Source organism: Tinamus guttatus, unplaced genomic scaffold, assembly GCF_059628265.1.
Source record: "Tinamus guttatus ecotype Peru unplaced genomic scaffold, ASM5962826v1 Tinamus_guttatus_pri_ptg000473l, whole genome shotgun sequence".
Taxonomy (NCBI): Eukaryota; Metazoa; Chordata; class Aves; order Tinamiformes; family Tinamidae; genus Tinamus; species Tinamus guttatus.
In genome coordinates, this window is record NW_028289007.1 from 340,352 (window position 1) to 362,297 (window position 21,946).

Here is a 21,946-nt window from a genome sequence, read left to right on the forward strand (position 1 = left end):
AAAGCAAATGCAGACTCTGAGGTGTTCACCTGTGCTACACACTTGTTGAGGTAGTTAGTCAGGAGACTGCTACTGGACTAGTCAAGGAAAGCTTTATATAACACAGTTAGCTTCCTTTTGCTTCATGCCTTACCACACGCTTTGCCTCATCTCCCTTCTACTTAGATCCTAAAGCTTCACCTCCACTCAGGGGTGCTTCTGTGGTGATACTTTGAGCCTACCGCGATGTACCCAAAAATGGCAGCATCTGAGAATGCATTTATTCCAGTCTGGCTCTAGACCTCACTCAGGACATTCCCAAGCTATATTCTGGATGGGCATACAGTATTAGTTCATTTTCTGCTTTATGCCTAGTTAGCCGAGATCTACATTTTTGGGATAAATAATGGCAACTTACATAAGAGGATTTTTGGCTTCATTTAAAGAAAGAAAAGATGCGTTAATGTAACTGGTTAGGCAGATCCTCCTCACTAGTAGCCGCCACTGCCTCTCCCTTGCTTGACACCCTGCAATATGCCCTTCTTTTCTCTCACGACTTTCTATCAAAAAAATCACAATCTTATTATTTTGTTCATTTCCATCCCACCAGCACAAGAGTGTTACAGTAATAATTAAACTGTTCTGGAATTACAAGTGACAATTAAAAAAGAAAGGATAGAAGTGGGGTGTCAGTGAGGAAGAATTGAATGATTTATTTTCTTCACCCTTGTTCCCTGTGTCATATTGTTGTTGAAGGAATAATATGGTCCTGCCTGATTAGATCTGTTTATGAAACATACTCTGTTCTATCCAAAGCCCCAAGCTTTCTCGTACTTTCTCCTAAAGCTCTCCCCTCTAGAAAGTCAATTCCACTAAATTTATTGTGCTTCACTATGTGAAGGCCCTGATTGCATCACATTTAAATGTGGTCTTCAAACATGATTTAACAGCCAAGGAAGTCAGGTCAATGTTGTGGATTTCTATCATGTTGTCTAAACTGACATATCAGGATTGAATTTCTGGAAGCCTGTATGTGTTCCCAGTTTCCTGGTAGCAAGAGCAGTTACAATTTGCTTTTGGCCATCCCAAACTACTCACTCTCACTCATTTAGAAATGGGAAAAGCAAGGATTTCTCTTAACACTGGACACATTTTTTTTCGTATCTGAACTGCTAGACCCTTTGCAGCTATGCTAGAAGTATGTGAGTTTTGGAGTTTTTTTTGTTTGTTGCTATATCTTTCTTCGATCTCTTCTGCAGGCCTCAGTGAATTTCCTTGCACACCAACTTCTTTTATTCTCAGTCGTGATTTTGATTCACTCTCCTCTGGAATCCTCCAGTTGTCCTAAATTTTTCCAGAGAGCAGTGCCTGAAACTGGGCACAATATTTGGCTGAGGCCACTTCTGTTCTGGACACACTGAGAGGAGTATTTCCACTTTCCACACACTGAACACCTGTCCGTTCATCCCAGCATGATGATCTTGCCCCGTATGATGATCTTGTTCACTGGCATGTATAGTGTTGATTTGTGTTTGCCTTATGATCCAGTATATTCCCCAGATATTTTCTAAATTATTTCCTACAAAGGCAGCTGTTGTTGACCTCTGGGCGGCAGATTTTTTCTGCACATATTAAGGATCATCTGGATGTTTTCAGAATTTCTTCAACTTATCAAAATCATTTTGAATTCTAGTCTTGTCCATGATAATGTCTGCAAACCTTCCTTGTTTCATGTCATCTGTCACTTTTTCGGAAGTGAAAGACACTGAGCTCCTTCTCTTCTCTCTCCCCTCACCTCTTCTTTCAGAGACAGACCCTGTGCTTGCACTGTTCCCACCATTGGTGACTCATCTGTCCCCAGCTGTTCTTCTCAAAATAACTGTTAACGGTTCTGAGACTGTTTCAGCCAGCGTTTCACATATGCCAGACAGATGTTTATCAGGTTCAGCCAAATTAGTAACATGTTATTCCAAGTGCTCCCTAATCTACTTGATCCTCATCAAGGCTATTTTTTATAGCATTTATTTACCCTTCTCTCACTGATGTTGCCTGTGCTAGTCACCTTTCACCTTTTCAGTGATAAGTGAAGGAAAATCTTACTTTGCAATTTTTGCTCTCTTCCATCCCCTTCTCCACTGAGCAATATTCCTTTGCTCTTTTGCTTAACATTCATGTACTTAACTGATTATGTTAATGTTTAAAACAGAGTAGTGTTTCCAGAAGTCTCTGTTCAGGGCTTATGTCCCTTTATGAAGAGGAACCTCTCCTCCATTTCAGAATGACACAGTCGTCACCGAATGGCACTGCTGGCTTTCCTGGTCATGGGCACACCTTGCCACAGGTGCTGATGCCATCTCTCCATGTCTGCCACCACAGGGCAGGGTCAGCTCTCCTGGAAAATTACTGGAGCACTGCTAATATAGTGGGGGGAAAAAAAAAGCAGACTAACTTGACTGAGGAGATAGGAGAGGATAAGAAGCACCTGTGTTGTCCACATTAACTTGTCATCATCTTAAGAAGGTTAGGAAGGCTACACACCTGGGCTAAAAGGAGGGCAGCTTGGCCTATCCAAAGCTACCAGCAGTGAGAGCAAGTGCCACCTGGACATCAGGTTATATGCTACAAACGAACACAAACATACTTTTGCCTTTCTCATCTGCTTTCTTATGGGCTGCCAGTGGTTTTGGGGAGCAGATGTGCTGAGGTCGGGCTGTGCCCTTCCCTTCTAGTATGGCCTCCAGCAGGCTCCAAGTTTTCTGTACATTGGGTAGGCATTTGCCAGAGTATGCAGCTGCTTTAAAATCTGTGTGAGGTATGGAGAGCTAGCCTGAGTACCAGCCTGTGCCTCTGTTCGCTCCTGATGCCTTTGGTCTTACACTGTTATCCTCCAAACTGGCATCCCTGATGGGACATCTTTAGAAACCTCTTGTCCTCGAACTCCACTGCTGTGGGATTTGTTGTCTCATCCCTTCAGGGCAAAAAAGTCCTGAACTGAAACACAAGAAATTCCACTTAAACAGGTGAAAAAACCTTTTCTTTGCGAGGGTGATTGAATGCTAGAGCAAGTTGCCCAGAGAGGTTGCAGGTTCTGCATCCTCAGAGATGCTCAAAACCCATTTGGACATGGTCCTGCTCTAGCTGACTGTGCTCAGTGATTTGGTGAAATTTTGAGAGGAACAGAGCATAATGATTCAAATGATCAGAGGAATGGAGAACCTACCTTACAAAAAAATGTTTATAGATGAACAAGTTAATACATGCTGAGTTTTGTTCCTTTCTTTGAGCAAAAGCAAGCCATGATTCCTCTGTGTAAAATACATTTTAAGGAGTATCTGACAAGGAAAGAATACTGAAGCTGAAGAACTACATTGGTGCAAGATTGGCATGTAACAAATTATAACCTGACATGGAAGAAAGTTAGATTTAAAATTAGGAGGTCTGAGTTTCTAAAGCAAAACTCCAGTAAGAATGGTAGGTGTTTCTGAAACAGCTTATTTGACATACAGTAGAAAAGGATCAATCTCAGGCCCGGTGTTAACTAACTAGTAGAGCATGTTGCTGTTTGAAGCAGCAAACTTCAGGGGAAGCCCTGGGGAAGAAAGACAGAGAGTTGGTAACAAGTGTGGGCAAATGCTGAGCTTAGCAGAAACCTAGCTAGTCTAGGTCTGATTATCTGTATACTGTCATGTACAGAAGGAAGATAGCAGATTTTCTTAGGCTAACTCTCTTTAAAATACTCTCTTATAGAACTGGTAGAGTTTTGAACTTTGCTGCCATCTAAAGCACTTCTTTTTTTCTTTTTTTTTTTTTTTTTTTTTTTTTAAGGTGGATTTTGTCTTTCTTCTTTCTTTTAAACTACAGCAGTCCACCATGGAGAGAAGCTGGAAAATAAGAAGCCTGACTCATCTCCTAGATAGCATGGAAATAGCCCACAAAAATGATATAGCACTTTATACCTCAGGACATTTAAACCATAACAAGCTTTATAAACCTTCAGAGAAAATAAAACAGGGACAGTGGGATTCTTCCAGGAAGCAAACCAGCTTCATGAGAGAAAGAGATCAATTCCTGACTCAAACTGAGAGCTCTAAGAAGATGACAAAATTTTCAAGTAACTTTTATTCCTGCATCCCTCCACCTCCAGCACATACGGACTCTTCCTTCCCTACCAAGAGATATCCACAATCATCTGTGTCTAGGGTTGGCCCCCCAGCAGATGTATCATCAACTCCACTGGAAAGTTTAAACCTGAAAGAGCCTAAAAAGAAAGTAGAGGAGGGAACTGACAGACTCAGTATGTGTCTCAAAAGAGATGAGTTAGATGTGCCAGAGATTATGGTGCTGAAAAACAAACCAGTTAAGAACAGCCGACAGTCTGTTGCTGAACCTGCCAAGGAGGAATACCAGTTTATACCTTCATACTTGGCTGGTATAACTAAAACTGATCAGTTTAACAAGTTCCTACATTTCCAGAGGGAGTTCATAGCAAAGCGTGAGTTACTACGGAATGATTTCACAGGGAGCAAAATATCAGAGCAGCATGAAATGAAATTAACTAAGGTAAGAGAAGAGAGTCCCCAGAATTGATAGAAAGATAAATTTTCCAAAACCTTTCTGGGAGAATGGATTGTTCTAGGGCTGGTTATGTGAGTTTCAGGGAAAAAGAATGGTTTAAGCAAAAACAACTGTGTATTGTGCTTGTCAGAGAGCTGATCCCATGGCTCAGTCACCCACTTTCAAGATGCATGTTTGACGTGCTCCAAAAAATGGAGCCCAGAGCTCTGCTCTGCCATGGCCTCTTCCACATCTTCATGTGGAAGTGTGGGTTAGGTACAAAGTAACACAGAATCTGGGCCAGCAGCTCCACAGGAACCAGCCTCTTGCTCAGCAGCAGCAAGGAAAAAGAAGCTACCTTCTTAATGTGTTTTATGGAGTACATCTTTGCACATAGACTGTTGCCAGTTAAGGGGATGCAGGAGAAATTTTGCTGAATTAATGCACCTAGCTGAAGCTGCTGCGGTGCTCAAGGTGAGGCTGCCTGGGAGGAGCAGTAGCAATCTCATCAATCCCCCCAAAGCCACCCGTGGGAGCCGGGCGGCAGAACTAAGATACTGAACTCACAGGAGTTAGCGATGGAGCTTAGTGAGAGCTGCTGAGCCTGGGTAACGTAAGAAACAGCTACTGCTACTGTGAGGAAGGAAACAACGGGCATTTCATGTATATAAGGGTCACTTTTTGAAAGAGGCAACTCTTCCTTCAATTATGGCCAGATCTTGCTTATTTGTAAGAAAGATGCCAGCTAATTTATTAGTGATTCAGATGAGTAAGCAGTGATATTTGCAGAATTGGGAGAGAGATGGCTGCTGATAGAGAAAACAGATCAGGCTTGATGGAAGCAATCGTCCCACTAGTGGTGCTGAAGAAAAGTAGAAAATGGTAAAGAAATGACTGAGGGAATAAGGCATCCTCTTTCTTGGATGCTTCCAGCAATCTGTTAAACTTTGAAATGAGGTAAATGAGGGGACAAATTCATCTGATCTACCTGAGCAACCAGCATGCTCCACTAGCTCCTGGGAGGTATCATCTGCCATGCTGTTAACCACTTTCCAGAGAGTTGGTTACTTCCCATCTCAGTAAATATCCCCAGACAACGTTTTCCTCCAGTGCTGTGGGTTGAGAGGCAGAAGAAAAAGGATGGAGGTGGGGGAATAAGAGCAAATTATTGTAACATGAAAAGATAGCAATTTGATCTTGCAATTTTTCCAGAAAACATTTTCCCCAAAAGAAAAAGTTTTTCCAAAGAAAAAGTTTGAATCTGTAATTTTTTTGTGTGTCACTAGAGCTCCAGTGAATTTTAGCAGAAAGCTATGCTAACTAGCAGCAATGGCAATCTGCAGCCTATGGTTAAATGGACAAATTTTCTATTAACCCGGTTTTGAAACCTGAATATTTTCAAAGTAATAAAGAAGAAGAAGAAAAAACTTCCTTAGTCCACTATCTACCTAAAGAACTTGTGAAAAATTTTAAGAATGGAGTATTTTGAACTGTGTCGAGACATGCTAGAGAAAATGTTCCTTTGAAAGAAGTAGCATAGGGTGCCTATGAAATGTTTTCTTTCTCTATCCAAGGTTTGTTACAACTGATATGTAGAATCATGATATTCTAAAGCATGATTTTAACTGTTGCATTCCTTAGCTAGGGTTTCTTGAGTTATTTATTTGTTTGCTTATCTTGTCTCTCTGAATTACCAATTGCTTTAAAACCTGCAAAATGTTTCAAGGGCTGCTTCTTGCAGCCCTGGAGATGATCTGTTGAAATCAATAGACTGAGTCATCCTTATGGAAGGACTGGTTGTAAGCACGTGAGCAAGACGCTTCACAAGAAGTGCAAGCCTGAGGTAATAATTGCCCTCTGCCCAGCAAATCTGAGTCGTCTTTGTTTTCTCCTCCTCTTTTTGGTGGTCAATACATCCTGTCTTGTTGAATGTGAACTTTCTTCTTATTGATCAAAATACAGACCATGGACTTGATATCCTAACCACATATTCTTCAGTTGAGAACCCTCTCATGATACTTTTTGCTACATACATTTACTACATTCACAGAATGAATGGCATGAATTTGCACCAATTAAGACATTCTGACAGTAGCTGTTTTAGAGCATCTTCTCTATATGCATTTGCATAGCTATTCATGCTGATGATTGTACAGGAGCTCCAGAAAACCTGCGACTGTGATGCCTGCCATTTCAAACGACTACATGTTGTTGAGAAAGTGTTTGAAGATATTTGCAACAGCTCTTTGATATTTGGTGATATTTTGAAGAAAATTAAGGTAAGAAACATTCCCGAGTTTAGCATGATATTATCTAAATGTACTAACTGCTGCTTTACCAAGTAAAAAAAAGTAGCCCTTACCAACAATTTTCTCAATGCATCTGGCATGTCTATCCACTCTTAGCTGCAATGACAATGCAATAGTGACAGTGCTGGGAATTCATAGTTTTCAGGAGACCTTTATCTGACCCTTTGCTTACACGCTAAAGTCAAACACATCCAGCAAATAGGCAGGACAGCATCATCACATGCAGTGCTGACATTTGCACTGGCTTTAACATCTCTTTATGATGGGAGAAGTGGGAGAAGAAGTCAGCTACTGGGAGAGATGTTGGAGCGCCATTCCAAACTTTCCACTAATGCATTAAGTTACATAAACAGATACCAAACTTTTGGCTACAACTTAAGCACTTTGATAAAGGCATCACTAAAAACAAACAAACAAAACCCCCCATGAAAACTTTATTGTTATTATTTTCTTTCTGGAAATATAATCCTAATTCTAAATTCCTGTAAAGATTTTTGGAATAAAATCAAACCATAACCTAATAACTTACTAGTAAATTCGCTCTCTCTTTCCTTCTTTGATAGCTGCAGGTCAAAAGTCCTAATCCTATCCGACTTAGAGCAGTGTTGAGTATTCTTATCTTTTGATTTCTTACTGTGCTAAGGATAATTTTTGAAACCCTTTATGAGGGGAGCAAAGTTGTTTGTTTCTCTTCTTTGACACTCAAAATAGTGATTTGTATATGGAACACAACTAAAGCATTGCACTCTGATTTGTAACTGTGATGTTGTTTTAGTGATGATAGAAATTCTACATTGACTCCCAGTAATAACTGAAAGGGAGAAAAATGTCCGTCCTCTGTATCTGTAGGCAAAATAATTACCACTAAAATCTAGCAGTTGTAGGGGGGAGAATACTGGGCAGGCAGTGCAAGCCAAGACATGCTTGAAGAAGAGAAACAAGATGGGTAGTTTAATTGTTCTAAGAATTATGTTGGCAAAGGCAAAATCCAAATGATCAACTTTGGTGGATTATACACAGAAACAGAAGTAAAGCTTTGGGCACCAGCAGAAGAGTTATTTTTCATATCTACAAAATGAACCAAAAGGAACCAAAATGAAATCAGACTGTATAATCCCTGGACAATGTTAAACATTTTCTAATACTTTTCCTTCCTCTCAATTTGTTTAGAATGGCTATGAGCAGTACATGATGATGCTTCTAAATTCCCTGCCTACAGAACAATTCAAGGTAGTATTTGCTTGTCAACATTAGCTTCGAATTAATCCATGGACTCAGTGTTTTTTGTTTTTTAAATAGGTGTTTCAGATGCACAAACAGACATGAGTCTTTCTTTTCATCCTTTGAGAGATCTTTAGCTCTTGGAATAAACTTACCATTACTTATTTGGATGTGTTACCTACTAGTAATGGAAAACGAGCATCATCTGAGTATTGTTTTAGTGGTGTCTTATGAAACTAAAAAGTAGGTTCACTCTAGAATAGTCATGCTTGACCTTGGAAAAAGTTGTCCTTCCAAATGGCAAAACGCCCCTTGTGTCCAGATCATTATGGGCATGTTACAGAAGCACATTGCAGTCATACAGCTCATTGCACAGAGAGTGAGCTGGCTGCCTCAGGTAAATATTCCATCTCGTTTTTTGTAGGGGTGGTAAAATCGGAAGTTGAATGGGAAGAAGGGCAATAAAGACAGCAGTGGAGGAAGGCACTAGTATTACAAGCCAGCATCTCCTCTTTAGTGAGACTATACTGAGTCTTGCAGCAGACGTTCTGCAGAAGTCCTGCTGTACAGGGGCTTACGCTAGCATAAGCCTGGTAAGAATGTTGCCACCCAGTGATTTCCTACCCCCAGTGACATGTCACTTTTGGCAGGAGAAAGAGGGTCCCTTTCCCTGCTGACCCTTACCCCTGGGCAACTGCCTGGCCCAGTCTTGGCCTGATCCCATACCTGTGGTGCTAACTAGGACAGTGAGGCAGGCCACAGTGATGAGGCCCAGCCCTGGACCACCAGGAGTCCCCAAACACCAGCACTAAGGAGCTGCTTCTCATTCCAGACCCTACACTTCATGGCTCTGGGACAATCATCTCTAACCTGCTAAAAGTCCTATTTACCTTTTTCTTCATTATTTTTATCTAACTTTCTGCTTCTCTATCCGATCCTTTTGCATTCCTCTTCTTTTTTTTTTTTTTTTTTTTTTTTTTTTTAATTTTCATACATCAAAACAACACCCCCACCTTCCCTGCTGGCTCTGCAGGAGGGCACTGTCCATCGAACCCGAGCACATCCTTTGGATGTACTCCATGGATCTCACTCCAGGTATCCACTCCCTTTGGCACTGAGCCCAGGAGCTTCTGTGGATTATTGACAATCTGTTGAAACCACAATGAGAGGTAATGATGAACCTGGCACCTCTGACAGCCTATGTGCTTTGTCTAGCCTAAATAACATGCTGTTAAGCAGCAAAGCACCCAAAAGAATTGTCTGAAAGCAAGGGTTTTGGATGGGTCTGAGTCTGTGTTATTGGCTGGTTGCGATATACAAAAGCAACTGTCAATGCTTGTTCTATTTTTAATAACCCTTTAATCTATTTACCAATTCCAAAGACTTCTTTGCATGACTCTGAATCCCACCATTGGTTCATGCCTGGCCATGTTAGCTTATTCGCATGTCCAGCTTATTCAGTAGTTTCCATCAGAATTGAATTTTACTGAAAAATGATGCCATTTTTTAAAAAAAGGAAATATCCAAGGACACATTTTGTGTTTGTTCACATTTTATTCTTTTACATTTGCAGATTCTGAAAGCTCAGGCCAAAGGGATGAAAACAAGACCCTCAAAGGCTCAAGAAATAGAGGCAGTCAGGAAAGATGTGCAGGTTCTTATGAAGAAAGCCAAAAATGCTTTGAAAAGAAACCAAGAGTAAGTGTTGCTAATACTAGAAACCTGCACACTGTTTGACCCTACTACATAGATAGGATAAAACAGCTACAAATAAACAGTTGCTAAAAAAAGCAGTTTTGAATATTTCTCCCCTTAAAGAGAAGGCCAAGGAATCATATCCTATGGATGACCTACTCTAGGTAAAAATGTTTCTGCTTTGGTTCACTTTCACCTTCTCATGCCCTTTTTATTTATCAATCACATTGGGATACATGGCTTAGGTTTGAGCAGGGGAAAAACTTTTTTGTTTTGCAATTCCTGCCTGATCCTCACTAAAAACTTACGTGGCCACAAAGAAGTTCCCTGACCACAATGACTGTCGCCTGCATCATCAGGCTGCAGAGCTGTGTTGCTATAGCTCGGACCTTGGCTTCTTTCCTTTCTATGGAAGCAGCCTAACCTGTGTTTGCTGTGTCCTATCTCGAGACAGGACTTGGTTTCACTTCCTTATTCACTTCCTGAGAGACTGACCTAGCATTTCCATGCCTTTGTTTTCTACTTACCCCTGATATTTTATGTTGCAGCTTCTGAATCTTCTCCCTGCTCAAAGCTCTGATCTGGCCTGCTACCTATGATGTTTGTGCTTAGTTCTAGACCTCCAATCTTTAGACTTAAAAGCTGTCCCATTAGGAGATCTTGCATACAGACTTCCTTGTTTTATTTTCATCATACAAGATTGTAGATGACACCAAACTGGGAGGAGTAGCTGACACTCCTGAGGGCTGTGCTGCCATTCAGAGAGACCTAGACAGGATGGCAAGTTGGGTAGAGAGGAACCTTCTGAGGTTCAACAAGGACAAGTGCAGGGTCCTGCACCTGGGGAGGAATAACCCCAGGCACCAGTACAGATTAGGGGCTGAGCTGCTGGAAAGCAGCTCTGCAGAGAGCGATTTGGGAGTTCTGGTTGACAACAAGTTAACCATGAGGCAGCAATGTGCCCTCATGGCCAAGAAGGCCAATGGGATCCTGGCCTGCACCAGGAGGAGCGTTGTCAGTAGGATGAGGGAGGGGATCCTGCCCCTCTACTCAGCTCTGGTGAGGCTGCACCTGGAGTATTGGGTGCAGTTCTGGCTCCACAGCACAAGAGGGACGTGGAGCTTCTATAGAGTGTCCAGCGGAGAGCCACGAAGATGATTAAGGGACTGGAGCATTTGCCATATGAGGAAAGACTAAGTGAGCTGGGCCTGTTTAGTCTGGAGAAAAAAAGGGCTGAGAGGAGATTTGATCAACATGTTCAAGTATCTGAGGGGTGAATGTAGGGAGGATGGGGCCAGGCTCTACTCCATGGTGGCCGGTGACAGGATGAGGGGTAATGGGTGTAAGTTGAAACACAGGAAGTTCCACCTCTATGTAAGGAAGAACTTCTTTCCTGTGAGGGTGACAGAGCCCTGGAACAGGCTGCCCAGAGAGGCTGTGGAGTCTCCTTCTCTGGAGATCTTCCAAACCCACCTGGATGCCACCCTGTGCCACGTGCTGTAGATGTCCCTGCTGGAGCAGGGGGTTTGGACTAGATGATCTCTAGAGGTCCCTTCCAACCTCAGCCATTCTGTGATTCTGTGATTATTCCATCATTGCTGTCTTTTAGCAACTTGAAGAAAAAACAAGTCAGTTTTTAACTCAGCTGATGAGTTCCCCTGCTTTTCTATCCTATTTCATATAAATGTTACTACAACTAGACTACATGGCTAAAGAGGTCTTTTGTGTCTACTTCGCAATTGTTTTTTTTTTTCATTTTATTTAGTGTGTACACATTGCAATATTTACCCTGTGCTTTCAAAATGTACAGTCCATGATTTGGCAGTTAAGATAATGGAGTGGGAGAGACTCATGGTCCCTAGTTTCTGCTAGCGTCAACAGTCAGGATACTAATTAACAGAGGCCCAGTACTCTAACATGTGTACACATGTCCACAGAGAGAGAATTCATGATGTGTGGTGGTGTGCGATGTGGTAGTATGTGCCATGAATTTAAGATGGATCAGGGACATGGCATGGAATATTTATAGAGCATGCATATGCAAATTTTATCTAGGCTAGAGAGATTGATTTTTATGTAAGCTTTTATAAATGTTTCAGAAGAAAAGGGGAAAAACATGTCATATTATCTTCTGCCAAAGGACGGATAGGGAATAATAATAAATACCCCAGATGATGTGAAGGAATTCTTGAAAGATTTTACTGCTATATGTATACAAATCATTGGATTTAAGCCTTTAAGCCTTCAAAAAGTCTTTAAGACTTTTTGGGTCTGGACAGTAATTTGTTTCCAGAAAAGTCTAGGAAGTTGCTCTATGCTAATGATAGTTTTCCATTTTTTTCAGGAAAGCTAACAATCAAAATCTGATGTTCTTATGCATTCATTGCTACTAGGATCCTAACACTGTTTTTTTTCTCTCTCTTTTTTTTTTTCTGTTGTTTTTGGCAATTCTTTCTTTACATGTAATTCTTTCTTTGTATGGGGAAATTGTCTGATTGGTGGGCAGGGGGAAACAATTTCACACAAGACTGATGCCTTATTTTAAAGTAGCCTTGATTAGTAAAGTTGGAACATCTGATAGGATTTTGAAACTGGTGAGGGGAGAAAAAATAAGAATGCTGAAGTATATACAAAGAATTGAACTGTCAGCTTATGTTATTGTGCTTATATAGATCACTATGTGTGTAAGTAATGTGTAATTGCCTCAGTATTTCCACTCAGTGAACAAGAAGGTTTCCCTCTCAGGAAAAGAAGCTGACATTTTAATGAAGCAGAGGTGACTGTCTGAATCCTGTTTGCTTCTCACATGCAGTCAAATCTTCTCTCTTTTGCCTCACTGAGCATTCAGATCACCTAGAGTCACTTCACTGTGTTTCATGAGCTTAAATTTGCTATATGTCATATTAGAGCAGAATTTTGCCTCTGGATATCAGTAATAATCTTCATTATGTACAAGAAATGTGGAGTCATCTACATTTATTGGTGCTTATTGTATGGTCTTGAAAATATATCTGTGATCATCCTAAAGTGTTGTTCTCTCTTGTTCTGTTCTAGACTGCAGAATGAATTCGAAACAGTGATGTGGATGAGCCAGACCCCTATGGATAAAACAGGTGAGTGATACGACAATTCTGACTCAAATAAGAATGAAATGTGGTCCAAATTAGGGTAATAAGGTATCCTAAATGGTTTAAAAGAAAATCAAAACAAAAATTGTTCTCATCCCTTTTTCTTTTTTTTTCTTTTTTTTTTTCCTGTTAGTATGATAAAAATGTCAGGTGCATAACATTTTTTTTTATTCCTGATTTCATCTAAAACCATGTGATGTCATTAGGAGACTTTCTAATGCTTAAAGAACCTAGAAACCTGCCAAATTTTCTCTGTGAGTCCGTGACTGATTCTGTCACTGTTAGAGTCACAACATGATAGTGAGGTAAAGATGTCTCAGAGGATGGTATGCAAAATCCTTCAGCTGGCGTAAGTGTGATAACTGGGTTTCATGCTTACTGTGGGTGGTTTAAGCCCTGCATCATGTGATTTTTTTTCTATAGGCCTTCATGAGCTTCTTTTCAGCATTCACTGTATCATTCATGGTTGCTCTAGTTATCCATGCAAAACTCCAGACCTTGGGTCCTTTCTAGGTTTCTTGGTTTAATAACAACAATGAGGTTTACAGTCTACTTATATATTTTCTGAAAAAAAGTAGTGTCTTTTGATAATGTCTTTGATCAGTAGACTCTAGATCAGGACTTTTGAATTATCCATAGTAAAATAAAATATGTAAATCTAGAAAGCTGTGAAAGGGAAAAAAGAGAAAAGCTGAGCGGGTTTGATGAACTGGTTAAAATCTAGAAAATGCCATCAGGGTAGAATACAGTATGACTGATCTAACCACATAGTGCATTTGCATTTTATGACTTAGCTTTGAATGCAGCTTTTCAATATAGTTTTCTTCCAAAGCATGAGAACGTACCAGTTTGCAAGTTGTAATTCAGCACAACCTTCCTTTTTTGAGGAAAGGGGGAGCTCCAAACCTGCTTTATGTACAGTGTTTCAGCAGCCCAGTGTCCTACAGTAAGCTGTGTGGAGTGATTACCTTCATCCTGTGTGGTTCTTACTACTGGTTTCTAGCTCTCTTTTATAAACTCTCTTTCAGTAGGAGATGCACAGTCAAATGAGCTTCTGCTTTTTCTCTCTTCCTCAGAAATTAAGCTGGCCCCAATTCCTCCCTAGTGTAACTATCTTCATATCAGTGAATGTATGCCTGGATGCAGCTGCCCTGATTGTGTTTGTATCTACAGTATGGTACAAGGTTTGAATTCCAAAGCTTTGTAGCCAACCACTAAAAAAAGCATAAAATCACTCATTGGCTCTAGCTCTCCTGCAGGACTAATGAATAAAACAATCAGAAGTTTCTAGGCCAAGGCATTTTTGAGAAACACGTTTGCATAAAATGAGTTAAAAGACTTTTAAGCAATGGGTGAAGGTTCCTCCCTCTTTCCCTCCTCAGTACTTCCAGGTACTAATTTCAAAAATACTTGTTCAGATAACCTCGGATTTCCCCTCCCCACCTTCCTCAATTACACGCCGAGGAATCCAAATGAGTCATGTAAGAAAGATATATGTATTTTTTTCTTCTTCTTTTAGTATTACATCTGTATCTAGAAGCCCCCGGTCATGAAACCGAGGATGTAAATGTGCTAGCAAGGGCTGGCACTTTGGAGAGCAAAGCTGTGCAAAATATCAGGATTTGCTTGTTTGTTTGTTTTGTGAGGTTGGGTGCTAAGCAATCAAAATTATTTTTCTCCAAGTTAACTTCAAATGAGGACTTTGTGATGTTCTCAAGGGAAAAAGAGATTTGATTTTTGTTTTTTGAATTAACTAATGTTTTCTGAACCCTTTCTATATAAAAAGATGCTTCCTGATTATTGTCAAGTAGTGTTTCTGTAGCCATCCTGACCCATAGAAGGGATTCACTGTCACTTGCATTGTCTTATTTGAAAGGAAAGTTGCTCTGCAGGTGACCACTGACCGTTGGGATGTGGAGCAGCAGGAAACACGTCAGGTACTTTTACCATGCAAGGCAGCACACAAGTCAGGCTCTTACCCTCTTCTTCCAGTTTGCTTTTTCGTCAAAGTTGTCATCCTTCACTGAGTTATTGACTGCACACAGATACTGCACAGCAGACCAGAGGGAGGCAGAGAGGCTGCCTGCCTATTGACAGGCTGCTCAGGAAGTAGGAAATTTTGGTGTTCTGGGATCACAACAGGCAGCTCTTAATCATTAAAACATTCTCGTTACTCGGCGCAGCGGCCTAGTCCTGAATCTGCACAGAACCGTTATATTGCAAAAGTGGCTTACAAACCACCATAGGCTTTGAAATGCCCCCAGGCTCCAGAGTGGCACCTGAGGCACGAGGATTTTCTAGCTCTGCTTGCTGCTCCCATCAGCCAAGCTACACCCTGGCTCTTGCACTGCAAAGACAGACCACTTTGTCCTCTGCCTCTTCCCATTCCCTTTGCTGGAGCCTTCCGTTCCTCCTGGCTCTGCCCTCCCTGAGCGCAGAGCCTGGGAGGTTTAGCCCTGCACCCCAGCACCTCTCCCAGCTGCCCCCCTTTTTGTGAACCAGCACCAAGAAATGAACCCATGTGTGAGAGCGCGGTGTGACGTGGAGGAGCAGGGCTGCCAAGGGACAAAATGGGCTACCTGTACGAGCCCTTGGCAGGGACAGATGCTATTCGTTTGCGCCTGCAGCTCCCCATGCTCTCCAGGTGCCTGGTGAGGGGCTGTGTGGGGGTGAGGACCCAGGATACAGCTCTCACCATAGTGGAGCAGGCACCAACAGACTGTGGATGAACTCTCTGAAAAGCTGTAAAAAGCCAGAGATTTTGACTCCAACAAGACCCTGGCAGGGCAAGAGGGTGAGCTGGCCATGCAGAGTCTTGAAGGCTGGATGGGGACCAGCCAAGTCACCCTGGCAGCTCCTCCTGCAGAGGGGCACTGAGCAGGCAGCTTCCAGGGAGCCCAGCCCAGGGTTGCTCCCCGCCAGAGCCGTCAGCAGCGTGTGCAGAGCCATCCGTGCCTGCTGCTGGGATAAATACTCTGTTCCCCTTGTCCTTGTGGCATTTCAGGCTGTTTCCTGAGCCCACTGCTCTGCCCTGGGCTGCATTTAGTGCTTATATCACCAGCCTGATCAAAGGGGTGCTGCTGCAGAGACATGCTGAGGGAACAAGAGACCTTACTGTCTTGTGGGCAGATTTTTTTTTTCTCCCCCCCCACTGGACATTTGGGTTTTGTGCTAGGATTACTGGTGGAAGTTTTTTGTTTGTTTGTTTTGTTTTGTTTGTTTTTTTTAAAGCAGGCTTTCAATGCGACATGGTCTTCACACACTTACGATATAATTTGCTTAAAACTCGTATACCCACAGTGTTTTAATGTGGGTGACGGTGAAGTTGGCCCAAAAAATAATTAACTGTATTTTCTGGGTGCTTAAGGGAGTGCCCTGGGAATTCAAGGGAGCATATTTATTCTGCTTTATATGATGGTACCAATTCTCCCTTCTGGTGGAGATGCAGCATGGATTTCCACCTTGCCTGGGTTCCTTTTGCATCCACGTTTTTGAATGAAGTGCTTGCCTGGCCTTGGTTGGGGTGACTGCGAAAGGTGAGTGGCACAGCTGGTGTGGGCCAGAGGTCAGTCTGGCTGAATGAAGCATGAGTGCAGTGAGTATGAGCACCAGCTACCTAGGGGCAATGTTGTGGGTGCCTCTGGGCTGTGCTATTTGGCTCATCTCAAGCTCATACTTGGGTTCGTCTACTGCAAGCATGATGGACACGGCTGTAGACACCAGGTAGCTTTCACTGCCAGCTCTGTCCTCTTAACTGTGCGTGTATTTTTATACTTCCAGAAAGCTGCAGTGACCATGAGACAAAGGAGGTAGTAGGAAAAGCTTCCTCTGCTGCCAAACAGCTTGAATCAATGAGGTGTAAAGTTCTCAGCACATGGGAGGAAATGATGATACTGGAAACGGAGAAGAAAGAACGAATGGCCTGTGCGGAGGTGGTGAACATGACGAACACCGTCAAAGATGTAGAGGCAAGAAATCATTAATTCTAAGTTCTTCCTAGCAAGGTTTCTTGAGGAGTGCTGATATCTAGGTACTAGCATCATTATGACTTCCTTTTTTCCCTTTGTAGTACAGTAAACATCATTATTGCTTGAACTTTCATTGTGATTGGTGCTGTACAAAGCAAACACTGGGAGATAGGCCTGAATCCTGAACAAGTCAAGGTACAGAACTTGCAGAGATTATTTATGTGCTAAAAAATGCATACTGAGAGTGGCCTGTGTGAGGACCACTTATACTATAAAAGTTAAACACTTGCAAATTTCTGCAGCAATGGCACATTCAGCATTAACACCAGTATTCTTTTGCTACTAGCAATTGCGAAATTGGAAACAGCACATGATCTCAATAAAGCTGCTTTTAACCTGTCCCTGCCACTGGTTACGCTAATAAAAATTCCAGCTGTGTTAAGTGAGGAGGTAATTTCATGCAGCTAAATAGAACCTAAAAAGTACAGTGAGCATGAACGGGGGATAATGTGTCACTGTTAATGGTGGGCAAATGACAGAATATTTATGTAGAGCTTGGTTTCGGATAAGCATCTATAAGGTCAAACATTTCTCCAAACTTTCTGTGCCTCTGAAGCAGAATTATAGCTGCTGACACGACATCTAATCTGTTTAATTATTTGAACTGAGAGAAAAACAGAACTGCCAAAAAGTCACAGGAAAGCTGAGAAAAACCATAAAAAACCACAACATAAAAATGCCTTGTTTTTGTCTTTACCAGTTCAGGCACAGAGACTGCCATTATGCTCCTGTGTAATGCTTGGATGCCTTTAAATTGAATGATATATGCAAAGTTGCTATTTTTCTTGACAGCTTTTTCAAGCAACTCCTTGTGCTGCTATCCAAGAGCACAAGGCAGAGCTCTGTCACTTCTTGCTAAGATTATCAGCAGGCCTCCTAGTATCAGTGGGGGCTGGGGGAGGAGATGAACTCTTGATTAATTTAGACAATTTAGTAGTTAGTATCAAGATATTAAAACAATGAATAACAGAAACTGGTCGTGACAATTACCATTTTGTTTTGCTGGGAAGCACCTTCAGAACATGGTGTAAGGGGTGCTTCTGGAGCAACTTGAGAAATATGCATATGAACTTTGGTCCTTTAAGAAAGAGCTACTCTGAGGAGTTCCTCTCCTTGCTTTATTTATTTATTTATTTTTACTCTAATGTGAGAGTTCAGAAGGCCTTTAAGCATAAACTTACTCCGTTTGATTTTTGCACTGTGCCTTGTCTGTGCTGTAATGAAACAGGCCAGTCAGCAGATGGCAATGTTGTATAGTCGTTGCACCAGGAGAGCACCACAGCAGCGAGGGAGGGAAACCTCTGGCACTCCCTAAGTAGCCAGGAGGGGAAGTGGAGAGGCCCCTTCAGGCCACTGAAGAGTTTGCCCTCCGAGGATGTTTTGTCTAGGCGTTTTTATTGCTATTGGTAATAATAATTCACCGTTCAAATTATCTCTCCTTTGAAAGGACAAGCATATTACCATTTAAGAAGAGCAAGCTAATTAAACTAGTGCCTTTCTGTATTATTTTAAAACATGATTTCATAATACTTCATAAGTACAGTGTGTACTTTCCCACACAGATTACAGTTTTAAATAGATAATTTGATGCATTTGCTTTTGCTGAAACGTTGTATGATAATTTTACTGATCTATGATATTACTTTTTCAGACTGAAATTATGAAAATCGACTCCTCGAACAATTTTCTTCAGTGCCAAATAAAAGTATGTTATTTCCTTAGACCCCAGTATGATTCTGGCATAGTGCAAACTAATTTCTACATGAGTTACCTTACCTAGGTCTAATCCCAAATCATTGGAAAGCTTCTATGGCTTCAGCAGGTTCCAGATTAATTAGGTCTGCTGAGAAAGTAGAAAGGTACCATATACATAGATTTTCACCTGATTCTTTTTTTTTTTTTTTTTTTTTTTTTGCTACTGAGGACAGCTTTCAATTAACTTTGATCCAAATATGTAAATCAAAGCTACAAAAGCTCCTGTTTTTCAACTGTAGTGAAGGCACTGTAATGAGCCTGGGATAGATAGCTCCAAGATATAAAATCCATGGAATAGCTCAGCAAGAAAAACTTGGAAAAAGTTCTGTAAAATACAGGGCCTGACAGATGCCTGAAAAGAGAAGAAAAATGAAGAATAGCTCGTATGAAACAATCTTTGGTTCAGATGATACTGCACACTCTGAAGCTTGATGCTTTCTGTTAGCAGCCAAAAGAACAGGCTTCATTTAGGTGCTAGTGAAATGTGAAATACAAAGCTAATTGCACCCAGACAAAGTTTTTTCTAGCAGCTCATTCTAGAACCAAGAAATGGACATGTATGCAGAAGTACAAAAATAATTAAAAAAAAGTATAGAAGTATTTACTTTAATACCCTTCCACATTTTTACATTAAGACCTGGTTTTACTGTCTGTAGGGTTTTCCTCATGGTGTGAGAGTTGGCAAGAAGTGAGGCATTATGTCAGACTCAAAGGCATGCATAACTTCAGATGTAGTGCTAAATTAAAACTCCTGTCACACAGGAACTACTTACTGTAATTTATGTCAAGGTTAATGGAGTAAAAAGTATTGGAGTATTTTAAATGCTGATCAGACACATCACCAATTAATATCACTGCAGACTTTTTTTCTTAGCCACTGAAGTAATTCTCAAAATTTATGTCTTTCTTTTTTACAGGATGTTGAAGACCGTATCACAGAAACTTTAGATAAACTGCATATAACTCAAGAAAATCAAAAGTGAGTCTGTAATGCTCAAATATCATATGTCATTGTGGTTACACAGAAAGTGTTAGAGTGATGGAAACTCCTGTTGTAATAACTTGCTAGACCAAAGAAAGAACGATTAGTTATTAATAGCAGCTGCATCAAAGTGCTACTTGCACAGTACATGCAATAGCAGCTGGGAATCATAATCAGAGATTATAGATTTGACTCCTGTAAGGCCCAGAGTGTTAAACTAAGAAAAATTAACAGTGTAATATAGTAATAACAGGGAATTATGCTTAGTGCTTGATTAACATTCTTGATTGCTTCAGTTACTTGTTTAAATACAGAACAGACAGATTATAGTACTTGAGGAAGTATTTTAAGCTTTCCCCTGAAGCAATTCAACCCCTTGTCTGTTCTGACAGCACTAAACCAGAGCCAATTTTGATAACTTTTGTTTGTTTGTTTGCTTATATTGCGAACTGCCTTGATATTCTTAGGCTTCTTTGCCCGCCACCCCCCCTTCCATGGGAGTTTACAAGGTCAATCTCAAGAAATTGAGTTAGTTCGCTTTAAGAAGTTAAAGTTAAGGTATGCGACTCTGGTTATTAGTGCCATCTATCAGTATTAAATAATGAATTTATTTGTTGCTATGGTGCTTGTAGTATTTAGCTCTATCCTAAGACTATGTTTATTCCTGCTGTGTTTTTAATATTCAGAAGCCTTGGATGAGGAGTCATCCAAGGTGAAATATCAAGGAGGAGAGAACTCTGCTTAGTCATGCAACATTAATGCCATGAAATGCATATACTCAGATAGGTACAAGCTTTAGCATGTGTGGTGCAGACTGGCGTGAGTTTTAAGTGCTGCTCACGGATTTGTTTTTCAGGCAAAACTGTAATGAAGTTTTGAAAAAAATGATCAACCTTCAGCAACAACTGAAGTTCAGTATGAATTGAGAATTAGATCTATAAAATAGCTGAAAAGTCCAGTCCTTACTGGTGGAATTTAAGGCAGATTTTAAGTGACGTGTCTGCCAAAAGCCACAGGCAGTTTTGGACCCATAATTTACTCTTATAAGAAATCACTGCATCCAGGCAAATCAGGCTGGTTTAACTTCTTGCTTTGCTGCATGCCCAGCTCGTTGGTTTCTATTTGCATGGTAATGTAAATATTTTCATGTATCATTTGGAGGGAAATTTTGTAGCCTAGAAAAAAGGCCCGAGTAACTCATTCAAAGCCTCGCTGACCATGTTGTATGGCTTTTTATGCTTCACATGTTCGGAAGATATTAGGGAGTTGTCTGCTGTTACCATAATACTATGTTAAGTGAATGGTTTCTTAAATTTAGATAACTTGGGTTTTGTACCATAGGGCACAAACCCCCCTGTTGTGTTTGCCTGGGAATATAAGTCTGTGAGTTGTACGCTTCCACACACAGCTATGAGAGTGGCAGTAAAAATACAAAATGATACTGATAGGGAAAAGAAAATGATGCATTAGAACGATTCTATTCTCATCCTATTGCCAATACTTAAGATTACAGGGGGTCTGTTTTGCTGATTGAGTAGATTTTTTTTTTTTTTTTTTTACATTTAAATTGTGCTGGGAAAGTTTTGCTGGGAAAGCCTAAATGTTCATTTCAAAAGTCTTGAGTCTTAGCAAAACAGAACTCTGAATTCAGGTCTTTGGAAGTATAAAGATTTTCAACTCGCTTGTAGCTTAAAACAGAAAACGCTCAAATCTAGGAGTCTATACATTCTTAAAATTAAGGTTAAGCTTCAGCTAATTTACCATTTCTGGTTCTTAATTAAGTTGGAATTGCCAACATAAGAGTTGACAAGGTGGTCTCTGCAGTGATAGCACTTTCGTTGTTTGAGGATGTCAGTGTGAGTTAGTTCTCAGTTCATGAACTGCTACCTAATGATCTAAAGCCACTAATATATGATAATTTCATGAACATAGAAAGTGACCTGCTTTATGATATGAAGTTAGTGTATATTATGTTGTTAAAATTTCCTGGATGGATGCATTCATTAAGCTTAATGAGGGAAAGGGGAGGAATTGGAAGGGAAAAGCAGTGAAACAACACATGAGATCTAAATAAACTATCTCCCCACAGACAACATGAAAAACAGTTAGTAGACAACAGCATATTTCTGGCCTCCTGCTTAAAGTTGCAGGAGTTGCTTTGCCAGAGCCGTGTGCTTGAGGATCTAGAGCTTATGTGGACGATTACAAAATTACATGCTCCCTAGGTGGAGAGAAGTGTGATTTGTAGGCTATGCAATATTTAAAGCATTGGTCTTTAGAGCAGGTGGAAATTAA

General features: G+C 40.8%; 1 protein-coding gene across 1 annotated transcript in view; it reads left to right on the forward strand.

Moving 5' to 3' along the window:
- Positions 1-3,776: 3,776 nt before the first annotated feature.
- The window catches only part of CUNH6orf118 (chromosome unknown C6orf118 homolog), a 44,625-nt gene continuing 26,455 nt past the window's right edge, over positions 3,777-21,946 (forward strand). The window contains exons 1-8 of the mRNA XM_088532998.1: positions 3,777-4,539; positions 6,690-6,812; positions 8,013-8,072; positions 9,637-9,761; positions 12,813-12,871; positions 16,667-16,854; positions 18,566-18,619; positions 19,587-19,648. Of these exons, the coding sequence (XP_088389124.1) occupies positions 3,850-4,539; positions 6,690-6,812; positions 8,013-8,072; positions 9,637-9,761; positions 12,813-12,871; positions 16,667-16,854; positions 18,566-18,619; positions 19,587-19,648 (1,361 nt within the window). The 5' untranslated portion in view covers positions 3,777-3,849. The remainder of the gene's footprint in view (positions 4,540-6,689; positions 6,813-8,012; positions 8,073-9,636; positions 9,762-12,812; positions 12,872-16,666; positions 16,855-18,565; positions 18,620-19,586; positions 19,649-21,946) is intronic.